General features: G+C 63.1%; 1 protein-coding gene across 1 annotated transcript in view; it reads left to right on the top strand.

Moving 5' to 3' along the window:
• The first annotated feature begins 712 nt into the window (after positions 1-712).
• GRM4 (glutamate metabotropic receptor 4) overlaps positions 713-19,478 on the top strand; it is a 37,093-nt gene continuing 18,327 nt past the window's right edge. The window contains exons 1-4 of the mRNA XM_068918288.1: positions 713-782; positions 1,323-2,056; positions 8,928-9,144; positions 18,269-18,404. Coding sequence (XP_068774389.1) covers positions 1,529-2,056; positions 8,928-9,144; positions 18,269-18,404 — 881 coding nt within the window. The 5' untranslated portion in view covers positions 713-782; positions 1,323-1,528. The remainder of the gene's footprint in view (positions 783-1,322; positions 2,057-8,927; positions 9,145-18,268; positions 18,405-19,478) is intronic.

Genomic DNA, 19,478 nt, shown 5'->3' on the forward strand with positions numbered 1-19,478 from the left:
TTCCCGCGAGCCCTCGGGCCGCCTGCGGCCCCGGAGCGCGGGATAATTCCGGCTGCGTCTCCCCTCGCGGTTCAGCGGGGGGCTCGAACCCTCCTCTCGCCGGTACTGACGCTTTCTCCTGGCCTGCCGTGATATTTTTACCTTCGGCTCCTTCAGATTATACGATCAAAGGCGGCACAAAGGCGAGAGAGCAGAAAGGAAAAAGCTTAGAAGAAGGAAGGAAAAGAGGCCGCGGACTCGTGGGATGCCGGCAGCTCCGCGAGAGCCGCCGCGCTCTCGGGGCGCGGAGGATTTTCCTTGTAGCGGATGCCGCTTGCAGACCCTTCCTCCGACGGGCAGAAACGATCCAGGTCCTCGCAGGAGGATGGGGAGAGGGGGAACGACCTGATTGAAGCCGGCCCGGAGCTGCCACGGGCAGAGCCTTTCCCGATCCCGCCCTTGCAGCCGGGGCGGTTTGGGAGCCGCCGCTTGCAAAGCCCCCCGCCGTGGTTTCCGCGGTGGGGCCGAACGCGGCGGCTCTGCAGGGCTCGGCTCGCCGGGCGGCTTCGGATGCCCGTGCCCGCTCCCGGGGGCGCCGGCGGGAGCTCGGCCGCTGCGCGGCGGGCGCTGGGGCGAAGCGGGTCGTGCGCGGCGGCGGTGCTCGCAGGCTCCCCCCCTTCCCGGAGCGGAAAGCATTCGCCGCTGACTAATTCGGATCGCTTAAAAGCCCCGGCTGTCAGAAACGCTTTGGAGATCGGCCTTCAAGCGGCTCCGGCAGGCAGGGAGGTGCATAATTTATGGAGGTGAGTTGAGGCAAGGGCCCTGGCGGCCGGGGAGCTCTCCTCCGCGGGCGGCTGTGGCCTCGCGTCCCTCCCGCGCTGTCCTCGGCGAGCCCTTCCCAAAGGGGAAACCGAGGCAGGGGCGGCGGGGCGTCCCGGCGGCGGGCACGGACGCCGCTCGGCCGACCGGGCTCGCGGGCCGAGGAGCGAGGCGAATGGGGCCGGGGCAGGCTCTGAGCGGCTGCGCGCTCGCCGCCGGCGCTGAGACCTGCCGGGCTCGTCGCTTTTGTGAGGGTGCCGGGCCGGCCGGGGCTCTGCCGCCCGGTCAGCGAGCTGCCCGGATAACGTGTTTCGGCTGAGTCAAAGCAGCGGGCGCGAAGCAGAAATCAAGCGCATCCCAAATCTTTTCGCCGTAACCCGCAGCGCTGATTTCTGCCGGGCTCCCTGCAGGAAGGTCTGGATCACTGATGTCCTCCTCGTGCTCCGGCTTGATTTTTTTTTTTTTGTGTCCCCCCCCCCTCCCCTTTCTCTCCCCCCGCTGTTTTCCACCCTCTCCCTTTCCAGGGCTGCGGAGGAAGGAGCCGAAGCTTGCCGTCGGGGCTCGCCTGGCCGCCGCTCTGCCTGGTGATGCGAAGCTCCCCGACGGGCCGCCCCGATCCGGCTGTCCGGGCAGGCGCTCCCCGCCGCGGCGCGTCTCCCATGCGGGGCCGGCGTCGCCGCCTGGCCGCAGGGTTTCGGGCTGCGCTCTCCGTCCCCGCACGGCTTCGGCGATGAGCGGGCAGCGGGGGGGTTCTTTTCGCATGGGGCGTCTGTCGTTCTGCCTCCTGCTGAGCGCCTGGAGCTGGGGCTGGGCGCCCGTGGGCGCCGCCAAGCCCAAGGGCCAGGGCTACCCGCACATGAACTCCATCCGCATCGACGGGGACATCACGCTCGGGGGGCTCTTCCCCGTGCACGGCCGTGGCTCGGAGGGCAAGGCGTGCGGGGAGCTGAAGAAAGAGAAGGGCATCCACCGCCTGGAGGCCATGCTCTTCGCCTTGGACCGCATCAACAACGACCCCGAGCTGCTGCCCAACATCACGCTGGGCGCCCGCATCCTGGACACGTGCTCCCGCGACACGCACGCCCTGGAGCAGTCGCTGACCTTCGTGCAGGCGCTCATCGAGAAGGACAGCACCGAGGTGCGCTGCGTCAACGGCGGGCCGCCCATCATCACCAAGCCGGAGCGCGTGGTCGGCGTCATCGGCGCCTCGGGCAGCTCCGTCTCCATCATGGTGGCCAACATCCTGCGGCTCTTCAAGGTACGGCGTCCCCCGGCACCACCCCCCCCCCCCTCCGCTGCCACCTCCGCGCTTGCAAAAAATAACCGCCAACGTCTGCAAGCGCTTTCGGGGCGTCTGCGCGTGCTGGCCTCGTCCTCCGCGGCGGGGGGCAGGCGAGCACGAGCGTCTCCAAAACCCGTCTCCCGGCGCCCCGGCGATGCCCTGCTCCGTCCCCCTGCGGTGACGACGCTCTTTGCTCGAGGACTTGTCTTTTCGTGGCAAGGCGGGGTGCCGGGGAGGTTGGTCGACGGGGGTACGGAGTGGGGACTGGCTGCGAGGGGCCTCGGGAGGGCTCCGGTCCCGCGCCGGCTCCGGGGTCAGACCCGGTGGCTCGGGGCTTCGTCCCGTTGGGTCTTGAGATCGAAGCCCCTGTTGTAGGGTCCGAACAGCGGTTCGGGGCGCAAGGTCTCCGGCGCGGCCTCGACTAACGCTCTCGCCCAACCTGCTTGCACGCGGCGCGTCCCCTCGCTCTCCCGCCCTCGAGCTGCCCCGTGCGAGCAGCCCTTCGGCCGCCGCTTGCTCCCTTCGCCGTTTATTTATCGGAAGCAACGTCGCCGGGCTGGAGGGAGCGTTTGAACGAGACCCCCCCCCGCCGCCGCCGCTGCGGGCTGCAAGCGCCCTGCTTTGCCCGCAGAGCCCAGCTCCGTGTCTAGGAGTTGCTTTCCCCTCCCAGCGTCTTGGAAACCATCTTTTGTCCCCGACCGGCTGCCTTTTGCCTTCTTCTCTTTTGCCCCCCTCCTCTTCCTGCCTGCTGCCCGGCGGGCTGCAAGCGCCGCGCGCTCTCCTGGCAGCGCTGGGAGCTGTTAGCGCAGGCGGCGAGGCAGATCGCAGGTGGAGCTGGATTTTTCTGGATCCCTTTTAAAAAAAAAAAACAAAAAAACAAAAAAAACACGTTAATGTTCCAGGCGACGGGCGAGAGGGCTATTCAATAATTAAAACAGTATAAATTAAAGGGAGCGGGAGGAACTTAAAAGCTATTTGCCGAGACGAAAAAGATTGAACGCTCGCTTCGGAGAGGAGGAGGGAGAGAGGGAGGCAGGATGGCAGTGGGAGGAGGGGAGGGTAACTAAACCGTTTTGGGGTGTTTTCTTCTCCCCCCCCCCCCAGGATTTCATTTTAACCTCCCCCAGTCTTGCTCCGTAGGCAAAGCAGCCGGGAAGGATGCGGCACGGCTCGTGGGACGCCGAAGGAGGCGGCTTCGTGCTCTCGTCCCCGGGAGAGGCTTTTGCGGGGCTCTAATCGAGGGGGAAAAGGGCCGCAGAGGGCAGAGACGCAGCCCGGCTGGGCCTGATCGCCGTCGCTTTTTGCTATTCAAATAGCAGGTTGATGGCACGGACATGTGCGATGCAAATGAGACAACTTCAGTCTCGCACGGCTGCCGACCTTGAAGCGCGGGCGCCTCTGCTCCCGAGCGCAGCCCCGTGCGCGCGCCCTTGCCTTTTCCCGTGCCCCCGACCCCGGCGGGACGAGCTTTGCTCCGGGGCCGCAGCCGGCCGCTCGGCTGCCGCCTTGCCAACGGGAGGAAAGCGGTGCCCGCGCGCCCTGTTTGCACCCGTCAGCCCCGTCCCTCCTGCCGCCGCTCCCCGGCGGCGCCTCGCTAAACCCGCCGTTAAAGCCAGCCGATGGGCGGCGGGACCTGTCGCGGTCGCACCGGCCCCGGCAGCATCCCGCTTGCAATACCCGGTGCCGGGCCGCTGCGGCCCCCCGGCTCGGCAGCAAGGCCTGCCGCGTCCCCGGCACGGCTTTCGTCGCTCCCGCTCCACGTAAAGAAATGTGTCCTTCGTTAGCTGCCGCTGCCTAATTAAAGCTGTACGTCAGCGGGAACAACGTGCAGATGCGGCATCCTCTGGCCGAGCTGGTTTCGTCACTGCGTGCAGCGGGGCGGGCAGAAAAACCTTCCCCCAAACCCGCCGCGCTCGGCCGGGGTTTAGCAGGCTCTGGCAGAGGAGCGGGAAGGTTGGGGACCTCTTGGCTTCCTGCCCCAAACTGTGGCCCCCCGAACGTCGCCGCCGTCGTGTTTGGCCCCAGAGCGGCCGCCTTGCAGCGGCGGCGGATGGAGCTGGGCAAAGGACGACGTGGCTGTCGGCTCCGCGGCGCGGCCGCACCGCGGTGAGCGCTTGGCCTGCCCTGTGCCGCACCGCCCCGCTGTCGGCTGGGGAAACTGAGGCACGGGGAGCCCGGCGGCTGCACCCCGGGGGCTGCTGCGCCCGCCTCGCCGCTTGGCGGGGCTCGGCGCGGGGTTTTGGCCATCTGCTTTTTTGCTTACGGCCTGGGACGCGCGCTGCGATCTGCAAATGGCGTTTCCTCGCGCGCGCTCCCCTTCCCTCCGGCTCTCTCCGCTCCTCTCGTTGCCGGCGCTTCCTCCCAGCTGGCAGCAGAGCCGCTCCCGTGCCGCTTTTAGCCCTTTTTGGACTCGGAGCTGCCTCTCCGTGTCTCTTACAGCTTCCAAAACACCCAGGCCAGCGCGGGGAGCCGCGGGAGACGGGTCCGTCCCGGGGCCCGGCTGCACGGGCCGAGGTCCCACTTCGCTGAGCGCTGCGTTTCCCGGGGGCTGGGGACCCCCCTCGCCCGCCCGCGCCGGGCACGGCTGACCGGCGTCGAAGCAACCCCCTTGTTCTGCCAGCCCCTGCGGTTTCCTATGCCTCCCCCCCCCCCCCCCAATTAAAAGCTCCCGTCCAAGCGGCTCGATGATGGAAATTCTAATTAAATCAATCCCATCTCGTCTGCGAAACCGGAGGTTTGCATAAAGATAAGCATGAAATTAATAATTACGGGGAGGAAATGAGCAGCTCCCAACCCGGGTGCTGGCGCGTGGCTCCGTGCCCTGCCCCTGCGCGGGCTGCGCCGGGTGTCCGGGCTCGCGGCGGTGCCGGGGCCGGCAGCCCCCTTTCCCCGGGGGGATGCTCCCGACCCGCGCGCCGCCCTGGCTGGCCCGTAGCTGTGGGAATAGGCGACGCCGAGGTGAGGCCGTTTGAACCCTGAGCTGGGTGGAAACGGGCTGTAATTGCCACCTCAAGGATGTTTTTGCGCTGGCTCTGTGCAGAAAAAGAGCTTTCCAGGGACCTGCTCTCGGGTCCTGCAGCCGCTTTTCATCTTCCCTTTTAATGTTGCCCTTTTGTTTTTCGGCTCCTTCCCTCCTGGCTGATCACGCTGATGTTCAAATTGATAGTTGAGGTTCCAGCCTTGCATCCCTGCAAGCCTCAGCTGGGGGCCGCGGGGAAATTGCCGCCTTTGTCTAATTCTCTCCAATCTGAAATGGATTCCGTTAAATTGGTGCCTTCCACTGTTATTAAAGAAAATGCTGTATTAGCTCATAAGCTGGCAGTAATGAAATGTGTACGAAATCAAGGTGCTTTTGCAGCGGAGCAGTCAGGAGAGCGGTTTGGGTGAAACACGCCGATCCGGGCTCTGCCCCCGGGGGCGGGAGGAGCAGCATCAGGCCCCAGCCCTGCTCTCACCCCGAGGGACGGTTCCCGAGGTTTTGGAACGATCGCGTCTCTGTTTTTCGGTACAAAATAAGGCAGGAGGTGGGTTTCTCCCTAGTGTTTCTCGCTGATCGTGAAGCGACACTGACAGCGAATTGCTCCCTCCTTGGTGCCCTCCGAGACCCGCAGGGACCCCGTCGGGCGGGGAGAGGGAGCCTCGGGGCGCACGAGGGCTGATCTCAGCGATTTCCCCACCAAAACCTTGGTGTTTAGCCCAGGCTGGTGGGGACGGAGGAGCAGGACGGGGCGCCGTCGGCCCTGCGGGAGCCGGGATGCTGCGCGGCATCGCTGCGAGCTCCCTCCGGGCTCATGCCGGTGCCCAAAATCGAGTGAGACATTTTTCCAGCTCTCCCTCCTCACCTCCATCCTCTTTCTTTTGAAGAACCTTGAATTCCCTGCCTACGTTTTGCTTTTATGGACCTAAAAGGACTTTTGTCTTTTATCTGAGAAAATAGTTGGTGCTGGGAGTTGGGCTATTGTAGAGCAGGAGCTCAAAAAGGCGGAGGGGGAGAAAAGGCAGAAGACGACTATAAAACAGTCATTTGGGAACTGATATTGCATTCTCGCTTCCATCTAAGGTGGAGAGAGAGAGAGAGAGAGGAAAGCTCTTTCTGTTTGTTTATTAAAATACAACTTCCAGTTCGTAGCCTGGAGATCAACAGGTATTTTCGAGGCTTTGGTTTCAAAGGGGCTGGGAATAACGAGCTCTGCCGCCCAGGCTCGCCGGCTGCCGCGGTCGCCCCAGCCCTGGCCGCGCTCCCGAGTCCTGCCCCGAAGCCAAACCGTGGCCAGCAGAGCTGGCGTTCAGTCCAGCTGTGCATGCATTGGGTTGGATCCAGATGTGCACCCACGGGTGGGATGCAGGTGTGAGAGGTGTGGGCAAGATCCAGATGTGCGGCCGTTGGGCTGGATCCAGATGTGCGCCCCTGGGGTTGGATCCAGATGTGCGGCCCAGCCCGCGCCCGTGAGCCCCTCCGCTGACCTCCGCGCTGCCTGCCCCGGCCTCTGTCGCCAGCTGCCTGCTGAGGAAGCACGGATTCGCTTAAACCTGACCACTTTGCAGAGGAAAAATCGTGGGCTTTGACGGATGTCCTCTGGAAAGGCAGGTCCGCGTGGAACGCGCTCGCTGCCAGGAGCATGCAATTTTCATCCCCATCATGACTTGTTTCCTTGCTCGATGGCCAGGCGGGGACCGCGCGCGTCCAGGATGTATTGCTTCGGGGAGCCTGGCTAGCAGATTGCCCCAGCTGCTGCCAGCATCCCTGCCGGGAGGCGCTGGCTCCGGTCATGGCTTGGGGTCGGCTCTGCAGCGAGAAGCCTGGAAGCATCTCCAGCTCGGAGCTGCGGGCTGTGTGCTAGAGGCAGGAGGGCACCGTTTTCCCTTTCTTTCCACCTCGTCAAACCTGGAAGCGAGACGCTTGCGGCAAAGCGCGGTGCTTCGGACCGCGGAGCCCAACGCGGAGCCGCGCGGCCGGCAGAGCGATGGGGTTTTGCGTGCGGAGGTGAGCGTGTCTCTGACCCGTTCCCCCCATGCCCTCCCTCGCACACGTTCCCCAGATACTCCCCAGATCTCCCTCTTGCGCGGACCCTCCCGCAGGCCTCGTGGCCGTCCCCGGCAGCCCCGCTTCCCGCACCTCCGCGGGCAAGGCAGGGAGAAGGGAGGGCGAAAAGGCGCAGAGCAGCCTCCCCGTTCCCTCCCCAGGATGAGCCATCGCTAGACGAGTGCCTCGCGTGCTGAGCAGAATTTTAATCGTGTCTCGTGCGCCGGTTCCTCGTCACAGATACCCGACGAGCAGATCAGAGCCCCTTGGAAAGAGCATAAAGCAGATTGTCACTGAGAATAATCCTATTTGTGCCGTGATGGAGATTCCTTCCTCCTCCTCTCCCGCTCCTTCTCTCCCTGCTTTCGTCTCGTATCTTGCAGATAGAAGAGCGGCTGCTCCTTTCCAAGGGCCTTTTAGCATTCAGGTGCAGTCGCGGGTTTATAACACCGGTATTGCATTTAATAGAGAGAGAGAGAGAGACTGGAGTGGAAGAGGGGAAAATAAGAGAGAAATAAAGGCAAAACTGTGAGATGCAGCCGGGGAACAGCCCGAGAGGCAGAGCCCGGTGGGGGCGGACGGGGGTGACGGGCCGCCACCGTGTTGGAGCAGGATTGCACCAGCGTTTAGCCAGGGAGGTGCCAGTGCGAATCGCTCTCAGTAGACAGCAGACAGCAAAATTTCAGGCTCCCCAGCTGGGCTGCTTGATCTCCTAACGCTCCCCAGGGCCAGCTGTCTCTCCCGAGACCCCTGCATACCCCAGGCCTCTCCCCAGCTCCCCCCAGCCGGCCCCCACCTCTCCTTTGCTGCTAATTAAGCTAATTGCTTAATGCAGGAGCTGTGATTGGTGAGGCCGGCTGCAGCCGGGGCTGATTTAAGCATCCTGCACTAGCCCAGCTGCCTCTCCCAGAGAGGGGCCAGGACCAGGGATGCTCCTGCCCCGTTCCTGCCCCGTTCCTGCCCCGTTCCTGCCCCGTTCCTGCCCCGTTCCTGCCCCGTTCCTGCCCCGTTCCTGCCCCGTTCCTGCCCCGTTCCTGCCCCGTTCCTGCCCCGTTCCTGCCCCGTTCCTGCCCCGTTCGCTCTGCGCTGGCTCCGGGTGGGCTTGTCGCCATCTCTGCAGCGCTCCTGCCTTTTAGCCGTGCTAAGGCTGTACCTTTGCAGCCTGGCTGAGCTCCAGCCCATGTGATTATGTCGCTGCTTAATTCAAAACCCTGCCTGTGCTTTCGGCAGGGCTCCCTAAGCCTCACCCTGTGCCGGAGAGGGGCTGCCGTGGGGATGGGGCAGGTACCCGCGAGGGGCTCTGGGGCAGGAGGCAGCGGAGGGTATCACCCACCCTTGCCGGGGCGGTGCTGCGCTCGGTGCAGCTTGAGTCGGCAGCTTCAGGCTGGTGGGGACAACCTGGGCTTGATAGTTTAATAAGCCTTTTCCATCTTTAAGATGAATTAACATCTGTGGCATGTTTTGGAGCTGTAGAGTGCTGTATAAGTGCTAAGTGGTGCATGATCCTCTGGTGCTAAATCATTCTAATGTGCTATTCAAGGTGCAGCAGCTCTGATTAATTTAAAAGCCTTATTTATGGCTTGCTGGGCTGGTGTAGCGGGGCCGGCCCTGGCAGGGGGCAGTTGCACCTACCCTTTTTGGGGCAGGCGTGAGCCGGGGCAGGAGGGAGGTTTTCCTTGGCTTCTCCCACGCCGGGTGCGTTCGGTGCTCGACAAACCCTTCCAGAGTCCCTGTTTTGTATCTCATGTGGTTCTTCACTTGTGGCAGGCAATCCCTGATGCCTGGGACCTTCTTCTGATGTCTGTCCATCTCCCTCCTCCACAGATCCCCCAGATCAGCTATGCCTCCACCGCGCCGGACCTGAGTGACAACAGCCGCTATGACTTCTTCTCCCGGGTTGTCCCCTCTGACACCTACCAGGCCCAAGCCATGGTGGACATCGTCAAAGCCCTCAAGTGGAACTATGTCTCCACCTTGGCCTCTGAGGGTAGCTACGGCGAGAGCGGCGTGGAGGCCTTCATCCAGAAGTCCAGGGAGGATGGTGAGCAGGTTCCTTGCCAGGATGGTGGGGTTGGGGGTGCCCAAGACTGGAGGGGGAAATGCAGCTGGGTCTCTTGCAGCTTGTCCAGGGCTGGTGGGGATGGAGAGCGACATGTGGCCAGGCGCACCGGCAGGAGCTGGGCATGGGTTGGGGTGCGTGGCTGGGTTTTTCTGGCCGAAAGCTGGTGTATGCCATGTGTTACAGGTGATGTGACCTTTTTTGGGTTACGTGCTGCCCATGCACGAGGGTCCAGTGCTGCCTGGATTTGCATCCTGTGCAGCCCTGTTAGTGTGGGCTAAATCAGCAGGTAGCTTGGCCGGGTGTCTCCAGGCGCCGGTCCTGCGGCCTCCGCGTGGAGGGCGATGGGGAGGTCTCCGGCTGTGATCAAGGCCAGCGATCCAAAGCTGCCTCTGGTCCGCGGGGTCGGCCGGGTGGTTGCTGCTGGTCGCTATCTGAAAGCGTTTTGAAATCCTGCTCCCTGCTTGCAAGGAGGCTTCGAATACACTGGGTTGACAGCTGGAGCCTGCCTAACCCTCTCCCTTTGCAGCGCGGAGCTGGGCGCGTTCCAGCAGACAAGACTCTTACTCCCAGGTTTTAACAGAAAATCAAGTTGGCACCAGCACGCGGTTCACCCAATTTTAGCAGAATTATCCCTGCGGGCAGGTGCTTTAACTTGTCTATAGACTTTGGACAGGCTGAAAGTCTGCGCTCAGCAAAACCTTTTGCGAGGATTTGTCCGGAGCCAGCCCGCGTTTCGCTGACGGGAGCGCGCGGGCGCTTAGGAGGGATTAGCGGCACCGGGTGCCCTGGTGCAGCAGGATGCGCTGCGCCCCGGTGGGGCTCGCGGGACCTGTGTCCCAGCCGGAGCCGCGGCCGGGACGGGAGGTGACGTGCCGGGATCCCTCCTCGCTCCAGCATCTCTTTGCTGTGCCGAAAGTGACGGCAGCTGAAGAGTGTTTTTGGAGGCAGTTAAAACCCTGCAGCGCGCAGACTGCTGCCTATTACTGGCTTAACTGTATCTGAATGGCACATTAAGTTCTGGCAAAATCGGTGGGACACCAGCCTGTCTGGAGCTCGGCAAACTGCGTTATGGCCTTATAAACGGATAAAGGGGATACAAACTTCTAGGTGACGAGCTCCTAATCAAAGCCCTATAAATAGGCCCAGCGTTAATTCTGTGTCTCGCCCGCCCGCCGCGGCGCTGGGAGCCGGCTGCGCTTTTAGCGTGCAGAGCAGCCCATCCCGTCCGGGGCTTCGACCTGCAACCGCTGCTCTTCGGCGTTTCGGCTCGGGGAGCCGGGGGCGTCCCGCAGGAGGAGCGCGCGGGGCTGACTCGCGGCGGCTGGGCCGGGGTGCTCAGCCCCACGCGGCGCGGCCGAGGGAGTCCGCCGCGGTGGGACACGGGGCTGCGGCGAAGGTCTGCCTCGGTTAACAGCTCCGCGGCAAACCCTGCCGGGCTTTGTAAAGGCTAACCGCAGCCCCATCTGGCTAGCGGTGATAACGCGATTCGGCTGGCAGGGAGAGGCAAAGCAACCTCTCTTGGCGGTGGCGTTCTGCATGATCTCCAGCTTGGATTTTCCGCCAAAAAGGAGAGCTTGGCTCGCTTGCCTCGTGCCAGCGGGTCCTGCCTGGGCTGCTGGGTGCCAGGCGACGCGGGGCGAGGAGACGGCGGCGGTATCGCATTAACCAGCCTCGCTGAGCCCCGTATCCGGCCTCCCTGGAGCGAGCGGGGCGCAAAGACCGCCGCAGGCTGCGTCCCGATACTGGAGGCTGCTTTTGGTGATGCCGTTTTAGCCACGGCGAGCGGATGTGTCTGGAGCCCCGTCCGAGGCCGCCGCTTTCCCGGGTGCAGGAGCGCAGGGAACGGGCCGGCGGCGTTCGAACCCGGGTCCCGCTCCGGCGCGGGTGCTTCTGTTTTATGATACCTGCGGTTACCGCCAGTTCACGTAACCAGACGGCTAACGGCAGAACAGAGAAATCGCAGTGTAAATGAGCGGATATGGAGTTCAAATGCACACGTATTAATCTGGAGCTGAGGCAGTCCTGTAATTTGTGCATGCACGTAACCCGGCGATTATGTGCATTAGTGATAATTTAGTTATCAAAAAGCATAATTCCGCTGTAATTGCAGTATAACAGCAGTGTAAGCGCGGTCGGTGCATTATCGGCATTAACTCTGCTTCCCCGCTCAAACTGCAGGAATATGCTTGTTTACCGGGGCGTCGTATATCAAACTCAGCAGGGAGCGCTGGCTTCGGACGCGGCTCTCGCTTAGGCACCCGGACGGTGCCGCCGAGCACCTCTGCGCCGGGAGCGGAGGGCAACGCGCTGGCACGGGGTATCGATGCCTTAGGCAAGAGCCGGCTCCTTCCCTGCTGAGATCGAAAGCTGCAGAGGCGACGCCGGCTCTCCCCGGGCAGTTGCTCACCTGATGTGCTTAAAACGAAGGCCCCGGATATCTCGCTGTGCAGCTTCCCATGCCGCGCGTGCGTGCGCGCATGCTTTCCTCCCTAACATCGCTCCGCTTCATTTTTCACGCCAAGCCCGAGTCTTCGGAGCCGGCTTTTATTTCCGCCAGGCAGTAATGCTCGTTGCCGCGTTAGCAGCCAGCGCTCAAGCTGTTTGCTTTCTCGTGCGTTACCAGCCTGACCTGCGGTCTCGAGTTTTAGCGAAGCCTCACGGTGTAAAGCCTTTGCAGTGCAGAGCGCTTCTGCTCCAGGCACGGACCGACCGCCCCGGCCCAAGGGCGCCCAGGAAACGTGCCCCGGGGGGTGGGTTATTTCATGAAGTGGGATATCCTTATTTAAAAAGAGGGGGGGAAAGAAACGCCTGCATCCAGCCCAGGCGGCAATTCCTCTGTCCCCGTGTTGATCCTTATTCGCTAGAGCCCGAGGCTGTTGCGGGCGCTGGCACCGCCAAGATGTTACGTCTGCAAAGCATCAGTTTTGGTGGTTTCGGCGCTTGGGAAGCCGGCCGAGCGCTGGGAGACGAGGCTTCGGCTCGCGCGGTGGTGGCGGGGCTGCCGCAGCGCCGCGCGCCCTGACGCTCGGCCCTCGTTTCGGGAAGAGGGGGGCTGTCATTTCCTCCGTCGATTGTTTTATCCTTCCCCGAGTTTTCCATTTTTTTGGGTGAGAGGCGGATACGTACTTGTGATGCGTTAGCTGGCAGTTATCCGAGTGCTGGCGGGTGGAAGTCCTGACGCGTCTCGGTGCGGCCCCAAAGCCGTTCTAAGTCCACGGACGCGTTTCGGCTCCGTCTCGGAGCGGGCGCGCGCGGAGCAGCCGGACGTCGCGTCGCCCGAGGCTCTCCTGCCTCGGCGCTCGTGCTTAAGCGGCGGCTGAGTGCCGGCCCGGAGGACGTCGGAGAGCCTCGGCGGGGGCTCGGGCAGGCAGGCGCCCGGTCCACGCTGCCCTTCCCGCGCCCCTGGAAGAGGCCGGAAGGGTCGGGACGGCGAATCCCTCTCGGGGAAAGGTGCCATCGAGGGAGCAGCGAAGCCGCCGGCCGGCGCGCTCGCGTGGGACGGGGTCGGTGCCCCGGGCTCCGGCTGCCGCTTTGCCTCGGGGTCCGGAAACGCCTGACAGCACCTCGGTGGCTGAAACCAAGTTTCTTGGGTTGTTCTTTTATTTTTTTTTTTTCCCCCTGCATATGTGAAAGGTGCTAACGAGCCGGCACTGAACAACCTGCTGCCGCCTGCGCCGGCCCCGGCATCCTTGCAGCCCGGCGCCCGAAGGCGCTTCCTGCCCGAAACGGTTTCCCTGCGTTCCCGGCCGAGCCGTCGGAGGGCTCTGCTAGGGCGGCGACGGGGCCGTGATTTGAAGCGACCCCCTTCGCGCCCGCCTCTCGCCCTCGGGTCGTCCCCGTGTGCTCTCTCGGAGGTGCCCGCCGGGTCCGGCCCCCCCGAGGGGGCTCCTGGTGCTGCCATCTCCCAGGGGCCGGGGGGACGGTTCGATGCTGTCGTCACCCGGCTCGAGGCTGCGTCCTGGGTCCGTCCCGTCGACGGGCTCCGAGGTGGGTCTGTTAGCAGCCCCCCGTTGCTGAGTTGGCCCCTGGGAGCTTTGAACCAGCATGTAATCGGCTTCTTAACTACTGTTTTAAACTCCCTTTGGGCAGAAATGAGCCCTCAGACGTGCTCAGTCCCCAGCCCAGGGCAGCCCCGTGCAGGAAAAACTCAACTGGTGGAGAATCACCGAAGGGTCGAGGTGGGAAGGGACCTCTGGAGATCCCCTCGTCCAGAAGATGACCTTCCAGCCTAGAAGCTGTCGGTCTAGGCCAGCGCCGAGGCTGCGGCCTTGTGCCTCGGTTTCCCCACCTGCGTCGCCGAGCTTAAACAGCCGCCTTGCCCTCGAGCGGGGCGGGAAGCGGGACTGGGGAGAGCTGCAGCCAAGGTGGGCCAGCGGGCGCCTCGCTCGCCCGCTGGCTGAAATCCGTCTTTAAATAGCGCTGCCCTTGCCTCTGAGCTCTGCTCCGTCCCGCCACCATCCCTCCGCAGGGCAGGACAGAGCGGAGCCCGACTCCGAAGGCAGCCGCCGTCGATATCTTGCTTCTAGACGTCTCCCGGGCGGTGTGCGGGCTGACCGGCGGGGCCGCGTCCCGCCTCGGGTCCTGCCTGCACGCCGGGTCCTGGCTGGCCTCCCCGGGGGAAATTTTGTCCTTGAGGTGGCTCCCGAGTAGGTGGGAAATGCTTCCTTTGCAGCCCGGGAGAAAGGGGAAAAGGCTGCAAAAATCTTTTCATGCACCTTAAAAATCCCAAAGCCTCCTGGGTCTTCCCAGTCGCAGCCTGGAGCAGGGTGAGGGGGAAGGAGAAGCCGCTTGGAGGGATGAGACGTGCCTGGAGGGAGTTGGGAAGTTTGATTCGGCTGAGCCCCGGATTAAGTCTTTAGCAGAAGATCCTTCCCAGGGACATATGGTCTGTTATTACCGAGAAGAAATGAGAAATATGAGAAATATGAATTTTCTGAGCGTGTCTCGTCTCCACCGCCCAGGCAGGCTGAAACCTTGCAGCACCTTTGCGCCGCACTGCAGCCTTCTGCTCCCAAACTTCCTACCCGGCACTCTAGATTTCAGCCGAGCGAAGGCTTTTTGTGTCCCGCCCCCCCCCCCCCCCCCACTCCCATCTTTTCCCCATTGCAAATTCATTAATTACTGATTTAGCCCAGCAATGCAGGCGGCTGAAAAGCAGCCGAAAATTGCTCAGATTGAGAACATCTGATGAGATTTCAAAACACTGAGGAGCAGCAACGGAAGTGGTTCCAGGGCCGTGGCGGGTGCCAGCAGCCTCCCGCGCCGGGCGGCTGGGGCGCCCCGCCAGAGCCCCCAGCAGCCCTCCCCAAACTGCAAAGCCGCCCCGAAGGGGCCAGCAGCTGGCACAAACCCTCGCTCCGTGCTGGGGCTGCCCGTCCGTCCGGTCTCCGCTCCGTCCCTAATGACTTCTCCTCTAACGAGTCCCTTCCTGGAGGCTTTGAAGTGATGTGAATAATGAATCCCGGGGCAGGGGAGCGCAGCCATCGGCTTGCCAATTAAGTCTCTGGGCTCCGAGATCTAATTTCAAGGGCCTCGTTTAGGAAGGCGAGGTGGGGGGACGGGGGAGCGGAGCAGCGGGAGAAGACGGAGCGGGCCGAGGAGCTCCCGTGCCGGACGGCATCCGCCCGGGCGCCGTGCCTGCTCCCAGCACCGCGCGGTTCTGGCTCGGGAGCCCGAAGGAGGTTTTGGGGGCAGATAAGCGCCCGCCGGCCCCGGCTGGCCGGCAGCAAGAGGGATGAGGCGGCCGGGCAGCAAACCCGGCCTTTTTGCAGCTCCTGGCGTTCGCGGAGCGATTCGCGTGGGAAGGGGCGGCCGCGGCTGGAGCAGCGGGACGCTCCTGGCGTCGTCCCCGACGCTGCGTTTCGCCTGCCCGGCTCCGCTCCCGCAGCCACCGCGTGTTTCATCCTCGCTGCGGGACTCGGGCCTCTGAGGGCCCGCGGGTGCTTTGGGAACGGCTCCGGGCTGCGTTTTGGAGGCTGTTCCTTGCTGCGAGCGCTCTGCATCCGGCGTCGCCCTCCTTCAGCGGCTTGCTCGTGGCATGCGCGATTTCTTGCTGAAGCCCCTTAAATCGGGGCTTGCTCTCCAGGCTGTTTGCCACCGGCTGGGTGGAAGATGCTTCCCAGGTCCTGTAAGCTTTTCCCGCTGCTCCCGCTCCTCTTCTGCCCTCTCCCAAAGCTGGGGCAGGGAAGGATGGCCGGGGCCGGGAGCAATGCCGCGCCAGGCAGAGGGGCTGCCTCTGCGCTGCTTTTCCACCTCCTCGCTTTGATTTCTTGCTCTCCAGAAGCATTTCAACTACATGGATTTTGTGCAAAGATATTAGGACTATTGCTCGGCAAGTCTGCCCCCTCCCTCCTGCTCCACTGCTGCGGGGCCGTGAATAATGCAGGTGCTAAAAGCCTCGGCTGCCCGAGGTACATGGGCCCCACCATGAAATATTCAGCTCCTTTGGGCTGCTTCGCACCTACCTGCGCTGCCTCCTCGCCAGGCCCCGTGGCCCCCGCGCATCCTTTCCTCCAGCACGGCTCCTTGCCTTGCCTTCCTCACCCGCCAGCATCGCCCCGCAGCCGACGGTGGTTGGGCGAAGCGCTGCTCTGCCGCTTGCCCTCCTGCCGCAAAAAGCGGCTCTCAGGTTTAAAAAAAAAAAAGAAAAAAGCCCTTTTTATCCTACAGGAAAAGGCAAGAATCCAGCTTTTCCCAAGTGTCTGTGTTTAAAACAGCAGCTGCGCCTGCGCGGGAGCGGGCCGGCTCCCAGGGCAGAGCGATGCCTGGAGGCCTCCTCTCCGGCATCCCTGCCGGCTTCCTAGTGCAGCCGCGGCTGGACGAAGCTGATGGGCCCTTCTGGCTTGAAGCGTCTACAAGTGCCACGTGATCTGCTCTTGGGATCGCTTCCCTGTCAGCAGGCCTTTCTTGCGAGCAGGAAAATATCCCGTCTGTAATCCCAGATTTCATGCCCCGGTACCTATTCGGCTCGTTCCCTTTGATCTTTCTTCTTGCCTTCCCTGGCCTCTCTGACTTCTTTGCCTTTAATCTTGCCCACGGATTTCATCAACCTGCTGATGACCTCTTTTTCCAGACTGTTAATTAAGAAGTTAAAGCTATTTAGAGGTGTTGCCAGCCTTTGCACGCAGCTGGGTGGGGGGAGGCGTTTCGGTGCCTTGGGGGCTTCCAGGCCCTCGGTGGGCTTTTTACCTGAGCTGGTTTTGAATCTTCGTTTTCAAGTCCAGAAAGCCCCCATTATCTTCAAAGAACTGCAAAAGTCCTGGGTTCCTCCTTGTGAAGGCGCAGGACAGGAGCGTGGGAGCGTTTCCCCCACTGCAGGTGGACGTGTAGGGTCAGAGGATGAGGAGGTGGGACTGCTCTGCCTGGAGGAGACCTGCTGCACCCTGGGTGATGGAGAAGCAGGGTTAGACCCTTATCTTCGTGCGCCCTGGCCACAAGCGAAGGAAGGAGGCATCCACGCTCTTGCAGTGGCGGTTTCATCCTCAGCCTTGCACGCGCTCGCCTTCTCCTTGAAGCTCCAGCTCGTGGAGCCTGTTCCCAGTGCAGAGACGAACCTCTTCTCCTGGGTCTTTCCATGCTGAGCCCAGATATCGGCTCCCGGCTTTCAGGGGGGGTTGGTGCTCGCTGGCCTCAGTGCAGCCCCCCCGGCCAGGGTGCCCACGTCCCGCTCACCCTGCTCTCCAGCTGCTCCGTTAACAAGATCTTCGTTATACGCTAATTGCCTGTATCCCTTTTTTGTTACCTCCCTTGTTAGTTTGATTTAACAGAGCTGCCGAGTAACTCGGCCGTTTCTGAATCGCCATCGATTTAGTCTCCTTTCTTATTTATTTGCGGGCCTGTCTCTCCTGGCGCCTGCCCTGCGCGCGCAGCGAGGAGCGAGCGCTCGCCCGGCCTCGCGGGCCTGCTCGCGACGACGTTTCTTTTGGAAGGCGCTCCTGTTTGCAAACTGCTGCTTCCCTGGGCTTTTCCCTCCTGCAATTGCCATGGAAACTGTAATTAAGCTGCAAGGGCTCGTTAGCCGCGGAGGCGCCGGCGGCTCAGCTGGGGTCAGCCCCGCTCCGGCCCCGGGGCTCGCCGGCCGCCGCGCCGCGGGACGAGCTTGGCTGGTGGGTCCGTCCTGGAGTGTGTTTATCCGGCTCGCTCCTCTCCAGCCATCTGGCTCCCCAGATGGGAAGCAAACACAAAATTGGCCCGATTTCTCGCGCAGGCTGCCGTTGGCGGTGGGGCAAAGACGTGGGCTCGGGTCCTGGCCCCGCACGGGCTCAGGCACGACCCTCTTCTCGCAGTTCCTTCCCAAACCGGCTCTGATTTGGGCTCGGCGCCTTGTGGGAACGGCCTGTGCCCTGCACGAGCGCCGGCGGGTGCAGCCCGGCTCGCGTGACTGGGGTTTCGCTGGCCCCCGTGCTGGAAGCGGGACGGAGAAGGTATTTTCGGAGCGTGCCGGCGCCCGGGACGTCTGTGCGTGCAGCGGCCGCTGGCTCGTGGCCTGTCCCCGTCCCGTCCTCGTCCTGCTGCTCTCCGGGGCGGCGATCTGGGAAATCTCTGCCTGCCAAGGTAGCTGTGTGCTAATTAGTCTGACCTTTGCTTAAGCGGGGATCTTTCGGTGGCAGGCGAGGTATCAGCCGTGTCATTTACTATGCAAATTGAGACCATCAATTACATCCAGAAGGTCTTGCAATGTTTAATTTTCTGTCCCGTTTCTCGCTCTTTTTTTTTATTGGCATCTGCAGAAACGTTGGAGCAGGAAGCCCTGGCTTTTGTGGAGCAGGAGGCTGGGAGCCCTGCGGCCGTGCAATTACTCTTCCAGTTGCCAGCTCCCCCCTCGCCCACACCCCAGCTTTAATTTTAATTAGCTGCTTTTGCAAATGCCCTGTGGCTGGTTCGGTGATCAGCCTGCAAGGCTTCCCCCCTCCCTGGACAGTCTCCCCTGCACGGGCATCTGTAGGCATGGCCGTGGCGAAAGAGAGGTGCCGATCGGGGGACCTGGGGGATGCTGCAGGGAAGGGAACAACCCCCTGCGGCGGGCGCTGCTCCCGCGGGGCCTCGCGCTGCTGGAAGTCACCGGACTTTTTTCCCAGTGCCGGGGCGCTCTCTCCCCACGCAGGCGGGGTGTGCGTGGCCCAGTCCGTGAAGATCCCGCGGGAGCCCAAGGCGGGAGAGTTCGACAAGATCATCCGCCGCCTCCTGGAGACCTCCCACGCCCGGGCCGTCATCATCTTCGCCAACGAAGACGACATCAGGTGCGGAGGGGCCGGCCCGGCCGGGAGGGGAGGTAGCGGGGGGGGACGGGGACGCGCTGCCGACCCCGCCGCGGGCTCTTGCCCGGTGCTGGCCGGGGGCGCGGGACGCCCAGAGCTGCCTTCGAAACCGGCCCTTTGCGGAGCAGAACGGTTCGCGTGGAATTACCCCTCGTTTCCTAAGCATCTAATTTATTACTCGGCAAGCATTATGTAAATGTGGGTAAACTGTGATTTTTTTTTTTTTTAAATCAGTTTAGCTCAGACGTGCAAACGCTCCACATTTCTTTTTCCCCTTCCTTAATAGAAACGTCTGCAAACCTGACATTTAGGCGAGTGTGCGTTGAGAAACGGGCGATTTGCCTTGCTGTGCAAATGGCAGGCGCCGTTAGCTGGCGTTTGTAAACATTTACCCATCCTAATAGGATTACGTCCCCTCGGCAGAGGTTTACGCGCACCTGCCTGGCGCTGGGCTAAGCGTGGCTCCAGCCCTGCTGGAGGCGGCTGGGCGCAGAGGTTGCAGCGGTGCCGGGCTTCGCGCGGCTCTGGTCGGCGGGCGCGTGAGCTGCCGTGAAGGTTTCTATCCCGAAGCGCCCAGCGCTCAGCGCCGCGGAGCAGGATTTGCCCGGGGATGGTTTCTGCTCGGCTCGGTGCCTGGCCCAGCAGCTGGTGGAGAGCAGCGCCGCTCAGCGGGTGCGGAGGCAGCGCCTCGACGTGCTGCGGCCGCTGCTGGCGAGGGCAGCGCGGGGGTGTGCTGACCTCCCCGGCCCGCGGAGGTCGATGCCGGATGCCTGGGCCCCTGCGCCAGGAGCTCGGAGATGGCCAGGGCGAGCACAGGGCGGCTGGCGCGGCTCCCCGGCAGGCGTGAGCGATAAACCTGCCTCCACGGGCAGAGGCAGCAGGACGCGACCGGCCAGAGCGCGGCCAGAGATGCTCGGCCGGCCGGAGCGCGGCCAGAGATGCTCGGCTGGATGGCAGTGGCCAGAGATGCTTGGCCGGCCAGAGCGCGGCCAGAGATGCTCGGCCGGATGGAGAGCGGCCAGAGATGCTCGGCTGGACGGCAGTGGCCAGAGATGC

Source organism: Struthio camelus, chromosome 24, assembly GCF_040807025.1.
Source record: "Struthio camelus isolate bStrCam1 chromosome 24, bStrCam1.hap1, whole genome shotgun sequence".
Lineage (NCBI taxonomy): Eukaryota > Metazoa > Chordata > Aves > Struthioniformes > Struthionidae > Struthio > Struthio camelus.